At 36.2% G+C, this 21219-nt stretch overlaps 1 protein-coding gene across 1 annotated transcript in view; it reads right to left on the bottom strand.

Moving 5' to 3' along the window:
• The window catches only part of LOC106457184 (transcriptional adapter 1-like), a 29119-nt gene extending 8894 nt beyond the window's left edge, over positions 1–20225 (bottom strand). The window contains exons 1-3 of the mRNA XM_013916577.2: positions 20068–20225; positions 1371–1407; positions 773–827 (exon numbers count right to left, since the gene is read on the bottom strand). Coding sequence (XP_013772031.1) covers positions 773–827; positions 1371–1407; positions 20068–20138 — 163 coding nt within the window. The 5' untranslated portion in view covers positions 20139–20225. The remainder of the gene's footprint in view (positions 1–772; positions 828–1370; positions 1408–20067) is intronic.
• Between the last annotated feature and the right edge of the window lie 994 nt (positions 20226–21219).

The following is a 21219-nucleotide window of genomic DNA, read 5'->3' as shown; positions in this document are numbered from 1 at the left end:
CATTACAAACGCTATTCAAGGGTAGGCCCACATATTTTTTCTAGGAGGCTCATGATGGCTCAGTGGCTATACACATGTCTGCATTTGAAACATCTAACTAGTCAAGAAGAAGAACATCAATATGAGTCTTTTAATTTAAGGAGTGCTGGTCCTCACAACTGACCCTACAGCAGTGTCCCCCTAACTCAGCAAAGTTTCCATTGCACACACATACCCCTTCACATAATTTTCACCAGTGATAACAGCAAAATCAAAATTTTCGTTACCTGTTTTAATAACTCTTTTAAATGAAAAAATGCTTGCAAGGAGTGAGTAAATACATGAGCAAAATAGCTTTGTGAGCAAAGTGATAGTTTTGTTAGGTTATCATTATCTCCAACTCTTCTGTTTCTTTCATCATAATTTTTGGGTCTCCCATCAAAAGGCCAAGAGGGGCATGCACCACAGTATTAGGCTCTTACATCAAATGTCTCCATATGAATTAATCAGTGAAACTTTCTAAAGATTATTAGCAAGTACAAACGACCTAGAGGCTATTCTATAACTCGTTCACACGTGGATTGTAGTAGTAGCAAAAGCAAGCTCTGTCAGTTTATTCATAGTCTAATTGAAGTTTATTAGGTACTAAGAATTTGAAAAGTTGGATTTTTTAATTATATTGCTTGATTTCAACTTTCAAGAACTTAGTTTTCTTTGCACATTTCAAGAATACTTGCTCATAATTCATTACTCAAACTCTAAAATAATTTTAAAAAATAACAATTCAAATTACTTGTGTCAGAGGCCAAAAGTTTTCTAGCATCAGCATCAAAACTTTCCTTGGTGGTCTGAAAGTACATAAAAAAGTGTTCAACATGTTATTACATACTTAAAACATACACATTTGTATTTCTTTGAATTCTACCCTATGATGGAAACAGAAATGAAAGAAAATACGATGTTTTAAGTAAGTGTGGGTTGCTGTTTAGCCAAGATTCAATACCATGTAGATAAATATTACAGGATAACTGCTCTATTTTCAAGATTATTAATTAATTCATAGTTTGAATCATCTCAAGTGAAAAAAATGAATTTCTATGTATTTATCCAAATTTCTGAAAAAATTACTTATATATATATATCTTTGTTAAACATATATATATATATTATGCAGTATTTCTGAGATACAAGCCAAAAATACTCCTTAGAAATGACCAGAGTGTGAGTTACAATCTGTGATACATTTCTTAAATTACTTGTACAATTGTAAAAGCAGCTGAAAGTGTTCAACACATACTGAAACTTAGGTGTCTGATTCATGTTTTATGACCTTGCTTCTGACCACTTTAACATTCCATAAGTCCTCAATATTGCATATTCAATGAACTCACCTTTTGCCTAAACCACAACTTCATGCTGTTCAAGTACCTACAGATAATAAAAATTTATTCTCAGTTAAAACATATTGTATTTTAACATAAAATAACTTACTTGATGAAGAGCACAAACATCACATACTGGTTTTTCATTTACAAACATTTAATTCTTATGTTATTATTTAAAATAATTTGAGAATGCATAACAGGTACTACTATAACCATGAAATTTATGTTTGCTACAACTTGTACAACAAATTCTTAAGATTATATATTTTCCACCATCAAGATCAGTGCAACTTTTGACAATATTCCTAATTACTATGATATAACCACTTAATATCTAAATATTTCCATGCTAGAATTAGTTTTTGTGAAGCTTCATGCAAGTTTTTATTTTAACTGCTAATCACGTTATGACTCATAATATATGACAAAAAAATACAAAATATTTTTTGCAACTCTTTTTAAAAATATTTAAGTTTAAATATGTAGCTTGCATTTTGAGTATTTTTTTAATAGGTTTTAATTTCCCAAGAAACATTTTGCCCAAAAATTAACATTCTCTTTACCTGAAAAGGTATTTCCCATAGATACTCATCTCTACACACTGAATAGCTTGATCCCTCATGCATCTACCTGTAAGATTTGCTTGTCACTAGCCTCGAGCTAACTCACACCTAAAAATCATGTAGTTCAATGTGAACTGCACTAGTTATGATAATATCATTATACAATATCCCCCAACAATAGGAGGGCAACACTACATCCTTTTACAGTAACATCCTTTAAGAACTTGCTCTTGAAATAACATAATTCTTAGATGTGGGAAGGTATGTGGAGGTGAATATCTATCAGAAATATATTTTCAGGTAAGGAAAATGTTAATGCCTGAAGGGAAAGACATTGGAGTGTGACAACCATTGTTAAGCATCTCCTCTTGACAAGTGTATACCTTTCTCCCAAAAAAAGGAGGTAGAAAGACAAAAGGGCATCATATATTGTAATGATGGATGGAAATTTTTGCATGACAAACAAACACCCACACACAACTGGACAGCAAGCCAAGAAGTGTATTATGATTAGGGCGTGATCAGACCGTACTGCATGTCTCACCTCGACTCAACTGGACAGACAGAAATGGGGCTGATGAAAACATCATGCTGCAGGAGGAGGGCACACTAGCTGTTTGAGGTGACTTGCACTACACAGACAATGCCAACAACACCCTACTTCCCACCATAATATACCAAACACAATCAGTCATGAACTCTCCAAGGTCAACCACTACAGTGGTTAGGAACTGGTAAGTGGTAAAGGTTTCCCATACTCCACTTGAAGAAAATAGGGGAAATTCAAATTGTGGATATACAGAGAAGTGCCTGGAACTGCATCATATACCTGCCAGTAAGGTCTTTTACTGGAGACAGTGCAACAGGTAACTGTAAAACCCTATTTTGAAAAGCTGGCTATCTCATGCCAAAGAAATGGATGGTCACTTCCTTGGTGCTGGATTTTTTCCATGGTAGTCCATAGAGTCATACAGTTTGGATTGGGCAATTAAGTAAGTTTAATAAAATGAGGATATGTCTAGTGGTCTTGTGGAACACCCCATCTTGACAATGGGCACTGGTAAAACCAGGGCAGATGAGCTGAGTGCTTTCCATTACCCCTGGCTGTATGCAAATTTTGGGAATAATCATACCCTGGGAGGCAATACCAGCAACCTGGCAGGATTCTATAAGAGGGAGGAGGTTGATAAAAAGAAATGTACATAATTTCCTCAAAAACAGTATGTAGATTGAAGACTAGTAAATGGAGAGAGTTGAAATGATGAAGATACTGAGAAACAAATGTTTGCAGATCTGTCCAGATGTTAGCCAGAACAATCTCGTTCAAGAGTCAGTGAAAATGAGACAGGTGATGAAGTTGATGCAACAAAATATGAAGAAGCCTGTGAGCATCAATATCCAGGAAAGAATATATCAACTGGAGAAGTTGGTGGACCCATTCAATAAGAGGAGGCAATAGGTCCCCCGGATAAAGAAGGGTCCCAAGGCAGAAACAAATGATGTCAGTAACCCTAAAACAGATATGTTTGTATCAAAAACCTTGTACAGCCCAAACTAGACACAGAAAATGATTCGGATCTGAGCATAGAGGTGAGAGGTAAAAGGGAGCAAGACATGACAGAAAAAACGACTACTTTTCTGAGCCCCAAAGTGTTGAGAACAAAAGCCCACTCTGGGGAGAAGAGTAAATAAGTATGATGAAAGAGAGTGCAGGAAGCATCAATGGTATATATATATTCAAATGATGGCACCACAGGTGAGAGGAAGGGAGTTTGTCTTCAGATAAAAATGGTATAAAGAACAGGATGCCAACAGAACAAACAAAGCATGTGTGAGAGTGTATAAAACCAAATTAAGATCCCAGTCAGGCATGTAATTTGGTTGAGAAGGCTGGTAAAGAAGGAATGAGCAGAATAAAGTGAAGATGACATGAAGAAAATACCTCGTGGTAACAGGAAAAGCAAAAGGTAGTTGACAAAACCATACGATAACCAGCTATGCTGAAGACAGACAATCCATGGTCAACAACTATGTAAAAAATTGGGCAAAGGGCCACAGCAGGACAGCCTGGTGAAAGTGACAGATGGATCAATGTCAAAAATTTTGCCACTTCCACTGATAGATGGACAAAGTTGAAGGATGATGAAAATGGGATAAGAAGAGGGATGCACATTTGGAGAGACCAGTCCTGCTGGTGATGGACCAGACAACTCCCACATGTGAAGATGAAGGGACAACATCCCTGGGTAAAAAAGAGACATGTGAGGTTGTACCAAGAGAGAGGGGGAATGGGGCAGAGGAAGAGGAAGCCTGGACCCAAACTAATGAAGTAGAGGAAACCAGGGTTATGCAGGCTAAAGAGATGCCACCAACAGAACTTCACCAGGAGTGTTGTACATCAAGGTGAGGATATGAGAGAGGAGACAAAGAGGAAAATAGGCATATAGAAAAAGATGAGACCAATCCCGAGAAAGATTCCACTGAAGGAGGCACATGTGTACTTAGCATAAAGGAATGAGTAGCTTTTGTGAAACCAGAGTCCTCAAAAGTGAAAGGGTGTAACTGACAAGTACAAATCTTGGTGACAAGACATTCCATTGCTTACAGGCAAAGACGTGAAGGCTGAACCTGACTAAAATGAGAGTTGAAGAACACACCCAAATGTACCAAATATTGAGTAGGCAAGAGAAAAGACTTGGAATGCTTGACTAGCCAGCCCAACTAAGGATTTCTTGCAAAAGAATGGAGATGTGAGAGAATGAGTCAATCTTCCATGTAATAATGGAACCAATCTGTGAATATGTGAGGCGAATAACCCATGACTGAATTAAAGACATAATGAACAGCCACAATACCAAAGGGAAGGGCACAGAACTGGAATACTTGATTCCAATGGATGAAATGTAGAAAATGTCTAGAGAATAAGGCAAGCGGAATGTGCAAAAAAAAAGCATCCAACATGTCAGCCTTGGTCATCCACAGACCAAGTAAAGAGGACCATTGGAGAAAAAATGTAAGGGTCAATACTCTCAAGATGGTGCTCTTGGCCAAGAGATCCAAGACTGCATCCTTGAGACACTGAAGATAAATGGGATCAGAGGGAGGAGGAAAGAAGAGAGAGAAGAAAGAAAAGAGAATGAAGAGAAAGATCATGGGTGAGAACTTTAAAAACCCATCTGTTGGCCAAAAATGAAGACTAAAGGCTGGTAAAGCAAGACAGGTAGGTGCCCACTAGGCCAAACCCAACAACATAATTACTGACAAGAAAGTGATGACCTTGATGTTGTGGACTGGAAGATGGGAACAACAAACAGCAAAAGAACTGAGTAAAAAGTGATAAAGCAGAAGCTATAGTATGAGCTAAAGTGGCAAAAAGAAAAGAAAAAAATCTCTCCAAAACACCCTTCAGGAGCGCAATGAAATGCCTCAGAAATAAGTTGAAAAGATGTGAGATAACAGAGAAGGGTTGTAAGAAAGAAATTAAGGCATGAAAATTAAATTGTGAAATAAATGAGATTACAAAGACTGAGAACCAAGGAACAGAAAGGAATAATGGATGTTTGTTACTTAGTAAAGAAATAGAAAAACAGAAAAATGAAATTCAAGTCCCTTAAGCTGTTGCAAATCTCACATAATTAATAAGTTTAAACACATCCATTCAAGACAATACTGAGGAAAAAATGAAGTTATTTCAAGCACAAACACTTAAGTGGAATTATTGCTCAAGGAGGTTATGTTGCCCTCCTATTGGTGGAGGACTATTGTTGCAAGATTTCAACACAGTTCATGTTAAACACAATTTTTAGGTGGGAATTAGCTCCAGACTAATGGCATGTACCTTACAAAGGCAGATGTGTGAGATGTAGTTTATTTTGAATACTGAACTGTTTATATCGTATATATACATCATGATCATATAACTGAAGCTCTTCATATTTAAAACCTGAGTATGAACTACAATCCTCACATTGTCAATCTAATGCTAATTTTTTTTTATCCATGCTCAACTTGCAATGCAACATTAAGAAAAATTCTTCCGCTGACTGACTTTTTAAATTTTCAAAGAATAGACTGGAAAAAAATTATCTATTTTAAATTAAGACTTGATTTTGATTATTTTCTTTAATGGAAACTAAATATTTACAATTAATGATTTATAAAGCAATACAATAGTTTAAACATTTTTTATGTTGCTAGTAGAGGGTACTTATTTGAAAAGTATATACTCTCACTTCAAAATATTGTCTGAATGGTTTTTGCAAGATATAAATAGTGTGCTTAGTTTTTCCAAGTAAAAATGATTTTATCCTGTTACAAAAGCCTACATTATTCTTGATTACGTATAGTTGTTGTCTTTACAATGACCTTATGCTAATGACCTACATTATCTTAAAGATGATCCTGTAAGAACACAGATTGATTTTTTAATAATAAGTGATTGAGTTAGCCAATCTTTAGACAGTGATATTATTCAGATTGTAAGTTTAATTCATAAACAAACAAGTTCGTTGTAACAATATCTACAGTAACTTTACACCATATATTTGTAGCTTAAAATTGGTGAATGTAGCTGAAACTGTATTATTTAAAAATAAAGATAGACAGAATACTGTTTTCATCTGCTCCATTTTAAAACCCTCTTGTTTTAAGCAACTTTTCTAACTTAAAAGGAAAATTAGCTATAAAAAAAAAGACTTGTGATATAATTAGCATAATTTATAAAGTACTTTAAAAAATGTTACCAGAAAAAACCCAACAATTAAGAGTTGTATAAGAGTTGCTTGTTTTGTGACAATACAATAAATAAAATTAACAAATATGAAAATTAGACACGAAAGAAGTTTTGGGCACATCCAACTTGTTTATGTCATTAAACAAAATATTCTTATACTCATTCCTTTTTACTAACTGATTCATTTCTTCCTCTTTATGGTACTTTAAGATTTTTCACTATCTTTCTCTTTAGGGCTGTTCCTTAATCATGATTTAGTATGTATTTTTCTCAAAACGATCATCATGCAGAATCCATACTTTAAATTGTGCATAACTGAATTTTTACTATTTTTTTCAGATTCTTTTTTCTGCTATTTTCGAGCTAGTAACAACAAGTTACTCTAAAGTTTGTAAAAAATATATATTTCAAAACTATTAGTGTACATATGGTCTATACATAATCAGAATGCTTTCTTTGCTTCTAACATTTTCTCATCTAAATAAATTTTCTTGGTTATTACATCTTAATATTATTTTTGTTTCTTTAAAAATATTAATCTGTAGACAGTATTTTTACTATTTCTACTGTACCATAACTTAAAAGATATAATGCTAAAACAAGTCATAGACTGAAATAAATGTTTAATCATTGTCTTTAATTATTCTAATGATACCTTTAATGTACTGTAGTTTGTAAATCATTATATTTCACAACCATTTGTCATTCAACTTTGTCACTATCATATCACCTGTTAAACAAATCTGAATATAAAATACAGAAAGTGAATCATGGAATAACTTCAGTCAGATACTTCTGTACCTGTGTATTTCATCTGAGGCAAGCCTAACATTGAAACATTAAACACAGAATGGTTAGTATCTAATGGATGCAATTCAATGTTCCTCTAAGAGTTAAAATTTGACAGGCTACAAAATAAGGTGTATGGTAAAGTGTTGGACTGTTTAAACTATGTTTAGATAGAGATAGGTAAGGTAAGCTTTTTTGACAGATACCATCTTGGGCTTTGGAAGATAAACAGCTGACAACATGTTTAAGGTTTTGAAAGAAGGGGAAAATAAGAGCTATTGGCCTCCTGATCATGCCAGTGATACAGATAAAAATACAGAGGTTCTTTATTATGAGACTAATTTTAGAGAGAGAGAGAGAGAATGGACTGCTGAAATATATTAATTTTAGGTCTCTACATTTATAATAAAAATCTAGCACTATTTTGGTGGCAAGGAAAAAAACAGAAGTTAACATTTTCTTAAATCAAAAATGTTTTTCCAATAATACTTCTTCTGCTCACACTGCAGCTATTACTTGACTGCCAGGGTTTCTTCCTTTGCTCATCTAAGCACTGGTCTGATTTTTCTTACTTTTCTCTAGTCTTTTATACCCCACTTAATTGCCCTTGGAGATATTTGTCTCATGACACTCTCCACCTACCTCAATGCGCCCTCCATCCTGGTACCATATATAAGCATCTCATTCAGATAATGTTTTCTCAATATTTTTTAGACTAACTCAATCTGCAGTCTCTAACACTGGCTCTTAGTGGGGAGGAAGGGCAGGACAGTGTGAGGAGAGGTAAATATTATTTGGAAATACATTTTTGATTTAGGAAAATGTTAACTTCCAAGACATACTTACCTCCTCTCACACTACAGCTAGAATCCTACATTGATAAGGTGGAGGTCCAGTGAGTGCATTATCTATACAGAAAGTGTCTGCATAGATCATGGGTGTGTCAACAAAAGATTGGCACCCTTGTGGGGGAATCATGCTACATTCAGAACAGGTATGCTCTTCACCCAGAACATTATTCGTGTACTGTGAGTGGAATTTTACTTGATTTATCATCACTATTGGCCAGGCCCTAACCAGAAAGCTGAGGTTCCACTCTTGGGGTTGTAAGTCTGTAGCCATAGAGTGATGTGTTTCGAGTGATGAGGAGAAGGTAAGCTACAATGAAGTGGATGAACCTTCTCCTCAATCTAAAGAAGTCCAAAAGGCAACACTCCAGGCTAGGAATCATTGGATCTTGTATGCCACATTAAACCTGAGAAAACAGAAATCATCCAGTCTGGAATAATGAACACCCATCTTCACTCCTCAACTGAGTGGCAAGGTAAATTCTTCTTGTCTCTGGAATTATGGGGAAGATGTGGAACAAATTGTACTCCACCAAGGATCAAGGACAGGACCACTCAGCATTTGGAATTATGAGAAGATAATGGACCCACTTCCAGAAACAATGTACTGAACCAATATTGATCAAAAAGAAAGGCCACGCTCAACCCCAACCTGATAGCCAAGTGTCAAATCTGAAACAGTATTACGAGTAGGATCCTTCATAGGCTGGTGCCTCTCCTACCAACACCTGGGAAAAACCCAGGGACTCAGTTGGCAGGGCCCCAAACTTTGTGCCCTCTTCTCCAAGAGTGGAGGAAATTCACTCTAACACTCTGGAGGAACAGCCTCTGTCCAACACCCTAGCAACTGGAAACTGGGTGTGGTAAGGACTCCCAAACTTCACTAGTAGAATCTGGGGGGTAATGCACACTGGGATTCCTGAAGAACAGTGCTCTGGAAACAATGCAATAAGCAAATCAAGTTCTTTACATTTTTAAAAGCAAACTGACCCCAATTTATTCAATCCAATGATCTGCTGGGACGGGTAGGATCTCCTTATGGTTTACTCATGATAGTCCATGAGTGGCAGTCCAGTAAAGTACAGTAATATCAGTTGGTCAATCTCTCGGTGGTCTTAGTTTGATAAAAGCACACCTGCCTGGGTAACACTCGCCACAGAGTGGGATCCTGTGAAAACGGCGTAAGGGACCCCAAAAGGTATAGAAGAGACAAGTGTAGCAATGAAAATACTCATCCCTCTGTATAATCTAGCAGAAGTGGTTAAGATAGCTACAAGGGGTAGTCAAAAACCCTCAGATGAAGATACTGCCAGATTATGCAAATAATGTAAAATAAAAGTATTGGGGGAGGTCCACATACCAGCCCACACAATGTCCTCCATGGACAATTCAACTGGGCTGCTAAGGACATGGAAATGTGATGAATCTGATTAGATGTGACTCACAGAAGTCTACATGCCTTCAAAGAGAGCCCAGAATAAGCGATATGGATCAATTTCATATCCACTTATTCAATATCACTGGGGATAAATCCTGACAAACTGAATAATCCCAATGAATAAAAAGTCCTTGTCTATCATCTCTAAAGGCATTAGTGAAGGCAACAAAACCTTCAAGACCCTCACTGGACATCACAAGTGATCAAAATCTGATTGGTCATAGAAGTAAGAAATAGTGATCAGACGAATCGGTGAAAAGGATTTATCCCCTTTCCTGGCTGACAGTGCTTTAGGGAAGAAGAACTGATGTAGGGATGTAGGTAGAATGATAAAGCATCCTGTGCACAATCAGCAATGTCTGTAAATCAGCAGCAATGAAAAATAAACTTTGAGGAAAATGTGCTACATGGCACATGAGGCTAAAGTCTCAAACAGGTGTTGAGAAAGGGCGTGTAATGCCACTTTAATATACCAGTTAGGTACCTAGAATGGTCATTTGGGACAAAGGACTCAAAATGACTTGAGGAAGCCAGAGAATAATGGGAACTCAAAGAATTTTCATCTCGAGTATCAAATGGAAGTCAATAAGGCCAATTTTGGAAGATGAAAAACCCTTGACAAAGAACCAGGTCAAATAATGAGTTATGGTTGGCACTTCTGATTGAAGTGGGTTCAACCTCCTCTCAATACACCATTGCCAATATGTGTGCCATTTCCATTCATAAATGTCCATCGTAGGACTAAGCAAAGACAGACAGACAGATACATGGCAACCTTAGAAATGAAACCCTGACACAGTGCAAAGAACTGCATAACCTCCATGCCTGAAGCCTGAACTTCTGGATAGCTGGGTATACTATGTCAGATCATGGCTGCCTCCACAGAGATGGCCAAAGAGGAAGTGGAAGAGGTGGGCACTCCTGAAGGTAACACAGAAGCAGAAACCAGGATGTAGCTGCCAATCTAGTGCTATCAACAGGACCCAACAATGGGTTGGAACAAGTCATAGTCATAGCTTAGGTAACATACAAATTGGAGGGAAGGCCTAGAGTTGTAATTTTGTCCCATCCTGAGGGAATGCATCACTTCCAAAGCCCAAGGGTGAGGTACTGGAGACCAAATTGCCAGTAGATGGGTGTTCCAATAAGTGGCCAACCCATCAATCATCAGTGTTTCAAAATGAAAGCCAATCCAACAGAAAACCTTGTGACGCAGCATCTATTCTGTTGGGAGTATCTGTTTGGGTCGAGACAATTGTTCTGCAATCACAGTCATAAGCTGTGGAACATGGCAAGCTAGTAGGGTGATATGATAGAAGTGATCCGAGAAAGGAGATATGAGGTTCAAAAATAAAGAGCCCTGGACTATGTGCCCCCTTGACAGGAAAGACAAGACACCACCATGGAATTGTCAGAGTCTTAAAATTCTCCCCTCACACACCATGAAACATCACCTTTTGAAGAGCCTGAAGGTTTAAAACATTGTGTAGGGAAGCCTCGTCATCCATGAGTAGATCCTGGAATTCCTGACTGTTGAGATGTGCACCCCATCCCTGAAACAAGGCATTCATGAAGAGATAGATCTATGTACAAGGTAACAGCAGAGAAACTCATATCTTAGCAATGTCCCAATCTAACAACCCCTTAAGATAAAAAAAGAATGATCCTGGATAAGGAAACTGGGGATTCCGGTGAATATATGTTTGTGATCCATTGGTTGCATAAAAACCACTGAAGGGATCTTTTGTGCACTCATCCCAAAGGCATGAGGGATTCGAGTGATGTCCACATTTCCAAAAGAAAAAAGAACCATCCATTCAGTGTGAGAAGGAGAGGTGAGTAAGAGTCTGGTATGTAGCCAGATGGGAGTTGGCTGAGCCTGACTGAAATGCGTGATGAAAAAATACCTAGACTGATGATATATTGAGTTGGAGAAAGAACAGATTTCTCAGCTCTAATAATGAAACCTGCCCTGATTGTTTCTGAAAGTAGAACCTGGGTGTGATGTTCTGACAATTGACGAGATGGTGCCAGTAGTAACCAGTTGTCCATGGAATGGTGTGTGCACCGGGCTAAGGAATGGAGGTGACGAGATAAAGCTTGTATGATTCGGCAGAATTTGTGAGGTGCCTATGCTAGTCCGAAGGTAAAAACCCTGAACTACAGTATATGATCCTTGTGCACAAAAAATGACAATAGTGGAGGGATGACACCACCATGGCAATGTGCAGGTAAGAGCCGACTACATCGAACTTGGACATCCAGAATCCTAGTAAAAAATGTCAACTCAGTGTGGGGAATGAGTCACTTGTGAACCTTACAGAATCTAGGAATTGATATAGATGAGAAAGACTGATAACTGAACACTAATCTTCTGTCTTTTTGGGCCCAGCAAACCGACAGGAATAAAATTCTGGAAGAACTGGCACAACTCTCTTTCTACCTTCAAACCAACCAAACTCTGATAGCCCTAGAACTAAGTTCTGAAATCTGAGTATAAGAGGGAGATGGAAACCCTACAGGTTGGGTGGATAATGGCACTGAAGATGTGAGCTGAATGACTAATCCTGACTCAAGGACCTGTAGTGGCCATGAATCCATGGTTAAGGTTTACCACATGCTCAGAAATTCTCGAAGCTGAGCTCTCACAGACCCCAAAGGCATATAAAAGTCCCCCAACATTGCTGGCAGCATTCTGATCGAGCAGCAGAACCCTTGGATAGGGACAGAATCTATTCTGGGTACCAATGGACTGAGGGGCTGATGTCAGGGGTTGGGATGCTCAAATAGAGGTGGAACTATGACCCCCCTGTAGGAGCCGATGAAAGTCGAGATGCCAAAGATCAAAGAGGTGAATGTAGAAGCTGACAATCAAACAATGTGCATGCTAACAATGGTTCCAGCTCATCATCAATGGACTTGGTGATCCTGAAAATCTTCCAAGAAAGTTTAGTTTTAGGAAAAAACACATTGGACTTTAGAGTTATATGTCCATAGACTTACTGCTATCCCACAGAGTACATTGATCTATTCAGGTTAACTACAAATTGTGCTCTAGAATCCCTAATTTCCAGGAGCAGATGTATTCTCTGAGAGTCGGAATATGCTTCCACCTGGCAGTGGTAGGCTAAATCATGTAGTACTGACAACAGTAGAAGATAAGGCATAGCTGTCTCTTCATGTAACTGAGCAGTAAACCTCCCCGCATGAACTATAAAGTCAGTGGATGGAGGGAAAATTAAGTATTCACTCCCAGACCTTTCAGCCACCAAGTACGGTGCAGGCTCAAATGCAACAGGGGAAAGACCCAAAACGTCACACACTCAATTGACCAACTGAAGAAAAAGAGCCTAAGCCAGCTTATCCCAAAATGGCCTCCTGAGAAGCCAACAGAATAAAAGAAGGTGCAGAAAAAAGCAAATCTAAACTTTCTCCAGAATGTCCAGGATCACCCTCAATTTTAGCCTCAGAGTCCCCCGGAGGAACACCACCATCTAGTGTCTCCATCTCACTACAAATAATATCACTGACAGTCTCAACCCTCCCCCCGATTGTTGAGTGACAGTAGATATCACAGGTGGGATAGGAAATAGTAATCTGGGAATTCATGTTGTATATTGGCTTGCCAAATGAATTTTATTTAAATGAAAATGAACTAGGTAATATGAAGAATGCTCAAAGTATTTCCTAACAATCATAGCACAGAGAAATTTGTTAGCGAATGCTTTGTCAAGAAAAAGTGATAACATTATCTGAATGAGGTGCTTATATACAGTACCAGGATATGGGGGTGCATTAAAACAGGTGGAGTGTGTCACAAGACAAATATCGCCAAGGGCAATTAAGTGGGGTATAAAAGACTGGAGCATGAGAGAAATAATCAGGCCAATGTTTAAATGGGCAAAGGAAGAAATCCTGGCAGTCAAGAATAGCTGTAGTGTGAGTGGAGATAAGAATGTTTTGGAAACTTTTTATTTTGAAATACAATACTGTACTAACTATTAACATGTGGCTAATACATGTACTTAAAGAATTTCAGTAATCGTGAAATGTTTTTGGTCACAAAGTATCATATGCAAAACTAAGAAATGTAAAGTAGTGTTGTATCACAAAGTATGCTGAAAGCATTATTGGCAGGCCTAACAATGAAATGTTATTCATAAAATAGTTAGTATTTAATGAATGTTGTCCAATGTTTTTCTGTAAGACACATTCAGACATGCTAGGAAACATGCCTGACTAAAAACATATTGGGCTGAAGCAAGCCCAAAGGGCAGTGTGCAAAACTGATAAACAACCCTGTGGTGAACAAACCAAAGATAGGGCCACAACTGATGAGATATTGAGATATGCAAAATAAGCATACACTATGTCCATCTTGGTCATCCATAAATCATGGACAAAAAACACACCTGATGGTGAAAAACGACCCCATGGTAAAATGGGGCAGATTGAAAGATCGATTGAGGCGAGACAAATCTATTACAGACAGATGCTGGCTGGTGGTAGCATCCCAAGGCATAGGGAAGAATCAGATACCTGAGACAAAGGGGGGGGGGGGAGAAATTGAAAAACAAATCTCTCTGATAAAACCCACTGAGTAGTCAACGGTACTGTTGGCAATGCACCCATTTCTGTCAAATAAAATGAAAAGATGAGAAATCCCTGGATAGAAGAACAGGTAAGGGTTGAGAAGAACTAGAATGGGAAACAGTAATAGGAACTTGTCTTGGCTCCAACTGCAACAAACATGTTACCAAAGAGGAAATAGTAGAGAGTTGATGCACAAACTCCATACATGATACCAAAGTCTCAAGTACATGATCAAAAACAAACCACCAAAGAATAGGAGCCATACTTAAATCCCTAATATAAGGGGGTGGCAATGAAACCAGTGGCAAGGCCACATCTCATCCCAGAAGATCCTAACAACAGAGAAACCATATGTCTAAAGCAAGATCCAAAGACAACAAACAAGCCAACGTGGAGGTAATAAGGGAGAGGCTTTCCCTCGAAAAACCCTCAGAGTCTTGGTAGATCACCTCAGAAAGGAAACAGATAGCAGATAAATACCATTGAAGGGAAGTAAGAATAAGATAAAGATGTTAAAACTGGGAATGGGTTAAATGCACAGGAAAATCTGGGACTGCCCCCACACATAGGTAAAATTGACACCAACTGTTGAGAGTTGAGAAATGGACAGTCAGCTTGAAGGTAAGATAATGCAAAGTGATCCATAGCTCATGGAGGGCAAGGCATGCTAGGCACTCTCAACCAATTGTGAAGCAAACTGCCCAGCATGAACCCTAATATCCAGGGAGGGTGGTAAAACTAAATATTGATAGGAAGAACTATCATGCATCAAAGAAGTACGGGGATCATCGAAAATAGGGAAAATGGATAAAACATCACATACTAGAGAAAACATGTATAAAAATGGTGTATTAGGCATAGCTGATTCTGCAGGTGGGACATAGGAAGATATGGCAAAATCTGGTGGTGGAAAAAGGTTATCAAAATCTTCATCGGCCCAAACAGATTTGGCTTATTCACAGCTGATAATCACAGATAACTCCAACGATGGGTCTCCCGTACCTTCAGCCTGTGAAATAATGCTAGTAGGAGATACAATACCTGAAGTGGTAATGTGAACCTCAAAAATCATTGTAGAAATATATATCAAACAATTAAAGAGGGTCCAATTTATGTGTTTAAAGTTCTTAATGAAACTGATAGTGTTGAGGCATCATCTTTTCTTGTGCTTAACGGTGAGAATAGTATGACTAGGAGACACAAATATAAGTTAGGGCAGAGTAAGAGTCATCTTCAGCTAAGACAGTTTTATTTTTCTAATAGAGTGGTTAGCCTTTGGAATGAGTTCCTTCCAATGTGGTGGATGCAGTTAGTTTAAGGGTGTTTATGGGGAAAACTTGATGAATATTTGAATGGTAAGGGCTGGCTTTGAGTGTTTTATGTTTACTTTAAATTTAGTTTAGTGGACGTGATAGCCTAAATGGACCCTTACTGTCCTAAAATTATATATGTATAAATATATATTTACAGGAGTTGAAATAATGGGGATTTTGGTCGTCCAAAACGACTATCATTTGTCTGTGACAACAAATATTTATCTTGAAGTTGTCCTGGGGAACAACCTGGAATGGATCGTTACTTATAGCATTACACTGTTACTAGATAACATGTCTTTGGGGAAAAAATATTGTTATTTACAATAAAATATTTTTGAACATGTTTTTGCCTTTTTTGCTATATGCTGCTCTAAACAAATATGACAGACTATGGACAGTGCAAAACAGACATGAGTGTTTGGCTCTGCTGAATGAAACCAGACCATGAATGCAGTTTCATATTTGCCAACTGATGTCACTGGCCAAACTTACTCAACAATTGTCTGAAATTTGCTATCAAGCATGCATCCAAGCAAATAGAATACATGTAAAAAGTTAACATTACATAGACAAATTTTCCCACTAGTCACCTTCTATTTGGAAAGAATTACAAATAAGTGTAAGATCTACAAACATCACAGTCCAAAGGCCAGTTAACATTATGAGTACATGTAAGGTACACTGAGAAAAAACATTGACTGTAGTAAATAAAAAGTGTAGAGCACATAGATCAGGTTTCAGTAATGGATACAGGTGAAAAAGCTAGTAAGGCAAAGGGTTTGCTAACAATTTTTAAGTCAATGAAATTTGTTTTGACAATGAAACTTTTGCTGAAGTTGTTCTCACATTTCACAGAAAAATGACACTTCAGTAGAAACATTGATTACAAAAGTTACAGCACTTAAACTGACATTTGAAAAGTTTTTGTGGAAGATGAAGTTCCTGAACTGATGAAAGAGAATAACATTTATGAGGACACTTCTGTTCTGCAAACTGTGCCCCTGGTGGAGGCAGGCATTGTCCTGATGCTGAATCTGTGCATAAAGATGGCAAGATCTTAGTGAATAAACTGCTTGAGCAAATCAGCATCAAGTTTCAAAATTTAATTCAAGACTCAGTTGTTAGCAATTTCACAGTGTTTGACCCATGTGGCCAACAAAAGAGAAGGACTTGGCCTAGTATGGTGTGCCAGAAGTCAAAGCCCTGACTGATAATTTCTTGTGAAGAAGGATTTCAACTCAGATAAGACTAAGCAGGAATGGACTGAACTTGGACTACAAGAAGAGGAAAGAAAGCACGACAAGTAGTACAATAACATCATGGAACTAGCAAATATTATGCAGGTGTTGGCAGTTTCCTCAGCTAAGACAAAAAGAGTGTTCAGCTATATGGCCAAGATAAAAACTTGTTTGGTACTCATGCCTTCATCTACCATCACTCAGTGACTTTATAACTTTCATGCTAATTAACAAAACCTTGGCATCATTTGACCTTCTTCTAGACATTTCTTTGTGGCTACGGGCAGAAAAACCCAGAAAAAGAAAATCCTGTGGACAATATGTCAAAAGATGGGATGATGAACATAGTGGATTTATCTGATAATGAGCCAATGAACATGTTAAGCAAAGCAAGAGACTAACTTGTTGGCTGAGTCAGGGTAGATGTCAGAAGTGGCCATGGAAATATAAAATTGTATCTATATCTGTAATATTATGAGCTTTGACCAATTATGCATTGGAGAAATCAATATATTATTTTATGTTTCTAAATTCTCCTTTTCTTTTTCAATATAATTCTTACATGTACAATGCCAAGCTGGAAATATTCAGACATGTAACAAAAGTAAATAAATTTGCAAGACAAAAGTTTTTGAATCACTTTACTGCACACATAAAAATAAGATAGCATATAATATGGAATAAATAGATAATCACAAGAAAAAGTAATTTTAATGTCACATCATCTAAATATGCTTGGACAAACATTTGGGTAGAATGACCTCAAATTATTTGACGTCATCCTGTTGGATGACAAAAAAATTCAGAAAATTTCTTTTCCTGATTTAACTCAGTCCTTTCTCTTGTATGTAGTTTATTAGATAAGTTAAATCACCTTCCAGTCATCTAACTAACATTTTCATGCCTAATTTGAGTTTTTAGTTTAATAAAGCTTACATTATTAGCACACGTGATGTTACTTGTCATTACCACGAGAGGGAGTATAATACATTTTCACACAAAATCGGTGAAACTGTTCAATGGTAAATTTTACAAGAATGAAAGTAATTATATATTCAAACAGTAAAAACCTCACAATCTACTTAGACTAGCTCAAAATACAGCCTCTGGATCTGCTTTTATCATCTACCTGATACAAATCCTAAGTCTAATCTGTCATATCGTACAAGATGTTACAACTCAACTAGTATCAAAACAATTAAATGTTTCAAAAGATTATATTACTGAAACATACTAAAATAGATTGCTTTGTGGGAAATCTTGTCTTATTAATCTGTTAACTTTTCCTTATAAGGAATGTTACTTGTTATCTGGATGATGGAAAAGGTGTGGATTTCTTGCACCGAGATTTTCAAAAACTTTCAATAAGGTACCATTCAGAAGATTAGCTAAGAAAATCACATCAGTTGAAGGTTAGGGAAAGCCCAGTTAGCTGGACTGTAGAGTGGCTGGATAAGAGAAAGGAAGAAGTCATTATTAACTGTACTTGCATGGGTAGGGGTCAAAGTGCACATGCCAAAACCTTTTACAGAGTGCCAATCAACATGGTGTAATGTATTTGATGTTAGAATTACCAGTTATTCATTTTACCTTACACTACTGATTTAGCAACAGTTCATGGTAGAGGAGAGTAAATACCAGATATGATATATAGGGATGCTGAAAAAAACTGTATATATGCATTTTGGAGATTCTAGAAGTTATGCAAAAGCAATGTGTGAAACTGTACAATGGACAAAAGTATTTTTATTCTTCATATGAACATCACATACCACTGTGATTTCTCACACTGATGTTTTCAATTCACAGACATATCTTGAGTGCAGATATATTTATAACACATTTGATTTTGTCTGCAACAGACCTGAGGATTTTACTAAAAGAAAACTTACCACATTCATGTAAATACACATAGTCAATTCACAGTTATGGCCAAAATTCCTTCTCCAATATGGGATTGGTCCAATGAACTGAACCCATGCGTATTCAGTTAATTGAATCCAGCCAACTTGGATCTTTGTTATTATATAGTAGTGTGCCTCAAGAGTCAATGATTAGGCCTTTGCTTTTACTTGTTTACATTAATGTTAGTTTTAGAGATATAATTAGTAAATTCATAAAATTTACTGATAACAATAATCTTTTTGTTATTTTTAATTATACTGAAATCCTTTTATCTAATTATATTATTGAGTTTCTAGCTATATCATATGTATGATTGAAATTACAATAACCCAAATGCATTACCTTGCATCATAAAAATTAAACTTATTTACTAAACATATGTCAAACTTGGCAAATAATGAAACCCATTCTGTAATACCTCAACATACTCAATACAGGTAGAAGTATCCAAAACATTGATCGTACTTAGCAATCTTTACTATTACTAATAAAATAAACACTCCCTTATTAATATCATTAATTAAAGCAAAGACCCAAGCATCAACCTATGAGAAAATCCAGTCCACTAGTAACAAGATTCAGTTTCAACAGACATCATTAATAACAAGCTTTCCTATCTCACCATCCTACAAATACAATTCAATTCAATTCACAATCATTACCAAAATGATTTTCTTAGGTAATCATGAATCCAAAATAAATATGGCTTACTAATTTTGCTGAACAATGTGATAATTATTTTATCATCTACTGAATAATGAAAATTAATTTGAAAAATGAGTGTTATTACTTGAGTTTAAAAATTGAAGACCTTGAAAATGAAAACTAACTGGTATGGAGGACTTCAGTAGAGTTCAGACTCTAGATCACTTTGCTTTTAAGTGACAAAATGTTATAAACTTAAGCCAAGTAACTGCAAAATCTGAATTTAACCTACTACTGCTAGTACTACCTACTTAAAATTCGTTTCTTTTTATTGCAAATATTCGACTATTTACTTTCAAACCGCACATATAGGTTAACTTTCAAGCAAGTTAAATTGTAATTATACTAAGAGAAATAGTAATACTAATATCATACTTAAGTTATACTTTATAATTATAGCATTAATAATATTAATAACATTTTTTGTTATTATACTTTGTTATTAAAGTAATTATACTAAGAGAAATAGTAATACTACTATTATACTAAAGTTATACTTCATAATTATAGCATTAATAATATTAATAGCAAGTCTTAGATTATTTTTAAGTTTAATTTTTGTATTTATTGTCTTACACTTTAAAATCATCTCCAAGTGCCTCGAATAACTTTTTTCTAGCAAAGTTGAGTTGTGTATCAGCAACCATTTTTTTAATTAAAGAAATTAGTTAATAACTTAAAAAGTAATTTACGTGAGTAAAAAATAATTATTTTGCTATTCAGTTTGTACCAAAACCTGCGATCTAAATGATATTTAGCGCCATCTGGTGAGATATAAAAGGTAAATTATATTAAAATAATTTTATGTTAATTATTTGAATATTACAATATCACTACATTTTTTCAGAATTAAAATGTAAAAAGGTTACAAGTTCTATCGCAATATTTTATTCCACATTTTATGAAAAAAAAAATAACTCAAGCTTCGACAGTGTTGTATGTTAACTTAAAGCGTTTTCATCTATTGAATTATTAAAAAAAATATTTTGTTCTTGGAGTGTTGTTTTTCTCTTTATCTGTCTTATCAATCTTAACGTACACAATGTGTTGATTCATGATTTCTTAAAATCATAATTTCTTCCCAGGATTCAATTTAAAGATCCATACCCTGAAAAGGACCATTCTCCGGTTTGTTTAAACAATTTACGATATGTAAATCATTCATGAAGTTAATTATCTTTCTTTCAAAAAAAAAATAATGATTGATATAATTTAATTTTTGTGTTACGTCTCCGTTCGTTCGTTAATTTTCAGTAAATTCGTTGTGACGAAACTTTAGCGACACAAGTCCTTTCTTAAATAAAACTGGTTTATTCTTTCCGAATACAACTTTACGAATCACTTAATTTCAACAGTCGCTCTATAACAACGCTATAACTCACGTCTCACGTGACCAACAATATTTTGTCCGCATACATTAAATTACTCATAACCTCCCCGTCGTTTCGTGGCCGGTCTTATATATACAAGACTACACTATCTCTAGAAGGATCACGAGATTTAAGGAAAAAACGTGAATGTTCGAGAATGACATGGCGTGATACTAGTCACGTGACCTCGATGTCGTTACACTGCCCCTTCCTTAGTATTGTTCGTCCCGAACAATAGCCACTTACATTAACCAATAACTTAATTAAATGTACAGAATTACAAACACAAAATTACAATTCAACAAAGTCTCTTAATTTTGTGGGACTTATCTTCTTCCGTACTGATCTCCGTCTCGTT

Source organism: Limulus polyphemus, unplaced genomic scaffold (genome assembly GCF_000517525.1).
Source record: "Limulus polyphemus unplaced genomic scaffold, Limulus_polyphemus-2.1.2 Scaffold301, whole genome shotgun sequence".
Taxonomy (NCBI): Eukaryota; Metazoa; Arthropoda; class Merostomata; order Xiphosura; family Limulidae; genus Limulus; species Limulus polyphemus.
The sequence above is the reverse complement of the archived record's forward strand: the minus strand, read 5'-3'. Positions and strand labels throughout refer to the sequence as shown.